The 6,140-nt window shown below is 40.5% G+C and overlaps 1 protein-coding gene across 1 annotated transcript; it reads left to right on the top strand.

Moving 5' to 3' along the window:
- The first annotated feature begins 1,196 nt into the window (after positions 1-1,196).
- Positions 1,197-4,749, top strand: LOC130128997 (transcription factor-like 5 protein). The gene is made up of 6 exons (XM_056298792.1): positions 1,197-1,879; positions 1,982-2,144; positions 2,236-2,401; positions 2,528-2,690; positions 3,286-3,427; positions 4,627-4,749. Exons 1-6 carry the CDS (start codon positions 1,197-1,199, stop codon positions 4,747-4,749), a joined length of 1,440 nt encoding a protein of 479 aa, XP_056154767.1.
- Positions 4,750-6,140: the final 1,391 nt, after the last annotated feature.

Here is a 6,140-nt window from a genome sequence, read left to right as displayed (position 1 = left end):
GACGACGGAGCGCTGGTAAAAAAAAAAAGCAAACAAAACACTAATGTATCGGATAATCTAAATGGAAAATATGAATTTCAAGAGCTGACAGTATCATACGGGCTTTTCCACAATTCTAATATTTGTGCCTGACTGATCACCAGCTAAATTACCGTCAGTAGTTTGATGTGGAAACGCTTTTGCTACCGTTAGTTGATTGCTTCGATTAAGCTAACCTAGCTCATCTTAACCCGGCTTGCACGGTGTTTTAGTGAATAACCAAACTGTGAACCAGCTTTTACTCTTTAGGTAGATTGATGCGAGCTGACCCCTAACAACGTGAATAATTACTTCGTGTTGTTGATGATCGATTATTAATGTAATTTCACGGGGGGTCGCGTGATAGTTAGCGGTTAGATACGAGAGGATTTCTCAGTTTGAAGCTAAAAGCGAAACACTTCTGAGTGGCTAGCAGTTGCAATTTGAACGCACGCGCACGAGACTGCTCGTCGGAGCGGGAAAAGATTAGGCACTTTTATGTTTATATTGGAGTCTACTGACCTCCATCCATCCATTATCCAAGCCGCTTATCTTTAGTAGGGTCGCGGGATGCTGGAGCCTATCCCAGCAGTCATTGGGCGGCAGGCGGGGAAACACCCTGGACAGGCCGCCAGAAGAAGAGATGAGAAAATGTTGGAAGATCGTTTTTTATTTAAATTATTTAACATAAATAAATGCGAGGATTCATGCAGCCATTATGTAACTGTAGTCCTTTGGCATGTTCTTTTCCAAATAAGTCCTTTTGTAGAGGAGCTCAAGTCGTGACAACTTTCTCTTTCGGCTACACAACGCGCACCATTTATTCCTTCACTATAACAACAACGACAAAAACCCGCGCAGCGGAAGTGTATCCCTGTAAACCCGAACCGAGAAAACAGCAGCTGTAAACCAACGTTCCTACTATCTCAATAAGGGGAATTATGTACCCCTATAACCACTACACTTTGATAAATGTCCGTTGAGCCGAACTCCTGAAAACCTGCTATTAATTTAACCTGTTACTTTGTTCCATCAGGGACATCACTGAAGTATTTTATTGGTGATTAAACAGGACCTAAGACGCCACAGCTGATGACTCTGTGCTCTACTTGTTCATATTTTAGTATTTTCACCATGTAGTTATTTTCTGACCCTCCCGCCTATCTCTAGACTCAAGGATGTCATCATTTTCGGCAGTTCTTCAAACCATCCACGATGGACCCCCTAAAGAATATAGCTGTGACTCCACCAGGGTGATTGCGAGCCCAAGTGGATGTGTAACACAAGACCAAGGGCATAATTTGGGTGCTGAAGTTAGTTTAATGGAGATGACAGAGCTTGAATACACCCGCCTTCAACATATCAGTCAGACACACATGGACGCACAAGCTGCAGACTCATATGAGTCAGATGCCAAATTTCATCCCACTTTATTTGGCTTTGGCAGCCTTTACACCCAGCCAGCAACATCTATATGTGATGATGCTGAATCTGTGGTGATTTCGTCCTCGCCAATAATCCAGGTTATTGACCTCTCAACTTCAAATGATGAGCAGGCTGCCACATCAAATGCAAGCCAGCAGGAAACAGTGGACATCCAAGAGCTAAAAAGGATTCTTGTCGGAAACGAGGGTACCGCAGGAGAAAAAACTCCAACAATTTGTGGAGAGGTCCCCACATCTGTACTGGCCAGAGTCAAAAGTGAAGCCATTGTGAGCCATGCAGAAGTGCCTGCCAGTGGAAGTGCATCTTCGCTAACCCGATCGCACCCCTCTGCTAGGGTTTGTCTGGAGAAGAGGTTTAACTGCATGCCCTGCAACATCCCCAAAGAACAAGATACTCAGTCAACAGTTCTTAGCAAGTATGCTGGACTGATGCATTCTTGAGCTCTTTGTTTACAACATGTAATGCTGAGATTTTCATTGTGATGGAATGAACAAAAACAGGTTCTGTTGTGTTTCAGTTTTTTGACAATGCTTCAGCAGTCCACAGAGGCTCAAGAAGCAGCCATACCTCCACAAATGCAAAAGTTGATGAGATTGGATCGTACTGATCCAGTTGAGCTTTCAAACCCATTTGGAGGGGGCATGTTCAATCCAATTACTGCCATGTGTGGACAACTAAAGGTAAAAAAAAAAAAGAATAGAAAAGAAATCTCTGTTCCAAAGATACTAGCTGAAGGCACCATTCGATTGATCTGTTTGTCTGTTATCCAAGGCACTTGGGCATATTCCTCATGCAGTGGAACCCAACGAGCATCAAAGGTTGATCATTCCAAGGAACTTTTCATTCAGTTGTCACAATCCTGAGAGTTTTGCCACAAAAGCCCAGTGCATCAGTTGTACCGACCCAGTGGGGGAGCAACAGCGGGTGAAAGGGGAAAGTAACGATCAGAACTCATCTCTTCGTCATATTTAAAGAGTTTAATTTTTTTGTTGGCTGCCATATGACACTAGAGATATGAGTTTGTCTTCATTTGAATCTCAAACACTCTTAATGTTTTAAACAGATGTTCCTCCTCTTAAGCATGTGAGGGCCCAGGGCTCTCAGAACTTCCTTGAGTCAAAGGGAACAGTTGGAGAAGCAGGGATTACCACCAGGAAGAAAGCAGGACACCCCATGGAAAATAGCCAGCGCAGGGAGAGACACAACAATAAGGAGCGGGATCGCAGGTAAACAGTCATGACACATTTGATGAGGACTTACAAAGTCATTTAGGCATGGTTACCACAGCCCGCCATTCCAAGCTGTAGCTTCCTAATGCATGTACAGTTTCATGCTATGACCTTGGCTTTTACCAACGACTGATTATCATGTTTAATAGGTTGTTTCATCTCTAGACTTAAAAACTATGATGGAAGTAAAATGAGTTAAGTATTGAAAATGTGTCATTGAGCCCTATAGTGGACAGTGTATTATTTTAAATGGTTATTTTCATGTCCATGTGCCACTTTAATCATTGTGACAAACATACTGCTTTGCCACAACCATTATACCATTAAAGGCTATTTTTCCTTCCTTCATGGTATTGAATGTTGTGTGAAATGTAACAAACAACAATGTAAGAGCTCAGCCCTTTTACCCAATTGTGTCAAACCCTTATACTCATTATTTACTTTTTTCTTTTCACATTTACTTCTGAAATCTAAAAATGTACACAAGAGAATTAATTTCATACCTCTTTGCTTTATGTTTCAACACCTAAGTTTACCTGGACAGTGCACCTGTAATGTTTAGCACATCTGTGTTGTCTGTACCGCTGTACAGGAGGAGGATTCGTCAGTGCTGTGATGAGCTGAACATGCTCGTGCCATTCTGTAATAAAGACACAGACAAAGCCACCACCCTGCAGTGGACAACTGCCTTCGTCAAGTATGTCAAAGAAGACTATGGCGATTCGATCAAACGGGTGAACAATTATATTTATCTTGGTGTTTATCTGTATGAGTTTTCCCGCTGATTTTTTCAATTCTTATTTAATTTTGATGCCTCTATGTGTCCGACATAAGCAAATGAAACCATCTGCGAGGGGGTTAGATATTGTTTCATAATGATTTTAAATGCTTGTCTCCGGGTCGGATTCCCCATAAAATGTGACAAAATGATCTACAGCACGGACAGTAAACATAGCCGTATTTAGAGATACATTACCTCAGCTCTGACTATCTTGCAAACACTCATTCTTCCAAACCACCACTACATCTCTCACTCTTCTCTTCAAAACAAATGCACGAGCTATCAAAGGGTGAGAGTAGATCTTTGTAACAAGATGCAATGCTTATTCCAAATAGTAATTTTTCTGTAAAACACTGATGCTTTTGGAGCGTGCAGAGTCATCAAAAATCCAAAACTCCTCGTTGCAGCTTTAAGATCTGAAAAATTTTGCTTGACCATATTTTTACTGCATTATTTAAGACGAAGATTTGTATTTTTGGAGCAAGAACTCTAAATTATGTCTCCTTATGTTGCTGAGAAATTAATATCATCATACTTATCAAGAAGGGCGGCACGGTGGCCCAGTGGTTAGTGCTATTGCCTCACAGCAACAAGGTCCTGGGTTCAAACCCCAGACCGTCCCAGGTCCTTACTGTGTGGAGTTTGCATGTTCTCCCCGTGTCTGCGTGGGTTTCCTCCGGGTGCTTCAGTTTCCTCCCAGCATCAAAAAGACATGCATGTTAGGGTTAATACTCCTGTCTGTGCCCCTGAGCAAGGCAATGGAAAGAAGAACTGGAGCTGGTCCCCGGGCACTGCAGCTGCCCACTGCTCCTATACAATAGGATGGGTTAAATGCAGAGAACAAATTTCGTTGTAACGTGTACAATGACAAAAAGAAAGTGGCTTTCTTTCTTTCTTTCTTGGGAATACGAAGCTGAATGCACAGAGGATGTTTATTTTTTTCTAGGTTCTTTTTTGTTGCCTATATGAATTCTGTTGCTAGATTGTTGCCATGCAGTTGTTAGTAAGTGCCACTCAAAATGGTAGTCTAGATACTTTCATTCATTTTAGCTTTTGCAGCTGTGCTATGAATTTCTCAATCTATTGTACAATGTGATGGTGATTTGCTGCTCCCTTAATACTGACAGCAAGCCGCTGCTGTCTTTGATGCAGGAGTTCGAGAGCACATTCTGTGTTAGGACAGGCCTCCGGCTGAAGCCCCATGCCACCCTAGGTGAGGCCCCAGCCGACCAGGAGATGGCAGAGACAGAGGCTCCCCTTGCTGTGGAGCAATAAGCCCCGCCCCCAACCCCTTTCTCATCCTCCTCCTCATATTTAACCTATTTAATGAAACAAATATTTGTTAACATATTTATCCTCTTGTGGCCAATGCTTTGTCATCAGGTCAAGCGGCGGAAAACAAACTGTTTCACAAAAGTATCAGATACTGAAATATTTTAAAGCCTGTTTTTGAGGTAGCTCTATAAAAGTGTCTTGTTCTCATATATCGCTATCATAACATTCTACCTAATATATGGGGTTGTGATTATATTCCCTTATCTCCCTCATAAACGTCGCCCTCTTTCGCCAAAGTCATACAGTTAAATCTTATTTGTATTCAGGTGTTATTAATTTGACACGAGTTGCACCTCCGACTGAATGGCAGTAATGTACAACATGGAAAGTGTTTTCATTTCCACACCATGGAAATGACACTCAGATGATGTTGGCTTTCTTTAAATTCATTTTGGGGCTAGACGGTAGATCAGGTTACTTCAGGTAATTTGAAGTGACCTTTTTCTCACCTTATTCTAAACCCCCCCCCCCAACGTCAATAAAACCATTTTTACAAGATTGCTTTTACAGGAAATCATCTACAGGTGGCACTGTTTCTCTTTAAAAGACAGGTTAGATAGTGTTCCAGAGACTAGGTTCTGTTTCTGTTTTTCTCACCACCGGGTTAGTTATTTCTAATCAAATGAGATTCTTTCAAACGTACGATTTTATTTAGTTTACTTGGACATGTAATAGCTGTGCTCAGTAACTGTGGCATAGTTGAAACACTACAATACAATGCATGTAAAAATATGCTCTATTGTTCAAAGTTTGAGCCAACATTGAGGATCTATTTATTATTATTTAAGATATTTATATGGCTTTTATTCTATTTATATTTTATGTGTTCTTCCAATTTGTAAATTTATGAAATACATTTCCTGTTTGTTTTTAATACTTTAAAATAAATGGTAGGTACTGCTTGACTTGCATGGGGTTCATTTCAAGGTCATTATTATTATAGGGAAATGCATTGTTAATCTGATGTGTAGAGAAGAGTAATGTTTTACTGAAAAGTGGCTTTATTTGTTCTTTCTTACAACATGACGCTGTAGCATCTTACTGTACATACAACAGTCATCCACAAATAATAAATAGTATTTAGAGTCATGTATATTTAATAGTTACAGCACCGGTTGTACATAGTGGATGTGGTCATTCCAGAATTGAAAAAAATTACAGATTGCGCCTTAAATTTGTGTTGTTACAATTTCTGATTTCTCCACCCACAACTTTTCATTTAGTTTTTATTTCTCAAAACGCATTTGCAAGGGAGACTTGCATCCTCAATGCAATAGAAATATTGAAAAAAAAAATCTGAAGAAAAAAAGTAATTTTACAAACAGTGAAAA

Source organism: Lampris incognitus, chromosome 2 (assembly GCF_029633865.1).
Source record: "Lampris incognitus isolate fLamInc1 chromosome 2, fLamInc1.hap2, whole genome shotgun sequence".
NCBI lineage: Eukaryota > Metazoa > Chordata > Actinopteri > Lampriformes > Lampridae > Lampris > Lampris incognitus.
Note: the sequence above shows the minus strand (reverse complement) of the source record. Positions and strands in the feature narration are given on the sequence as shown.

Bases quoted from the DNA above. Each gene is read 5' to 3' on its own strand.
- LOC130128997 (XM_056298792.1), top strand. From the start codon at position 1,197: ATGTCATCATTTTCGGCAGTTCTTCAAACCATCCACGATGGACCCCCT. The intron at 1,880-1,981 runs GTATGCTGGACT...GTTGTGTTTCAG, and splicing joins CAGTCAACAGTTCTTAGCAA to TTTTTTGACAATGCTTCAGC. The intron at 2,691-3,285 runs GTAAACAGTCAT...ACCGCTGTACAG, and splicing joins AATAAGGAGCGGGATCGCAG to GAGGAGGATTCGTCAGTGCT.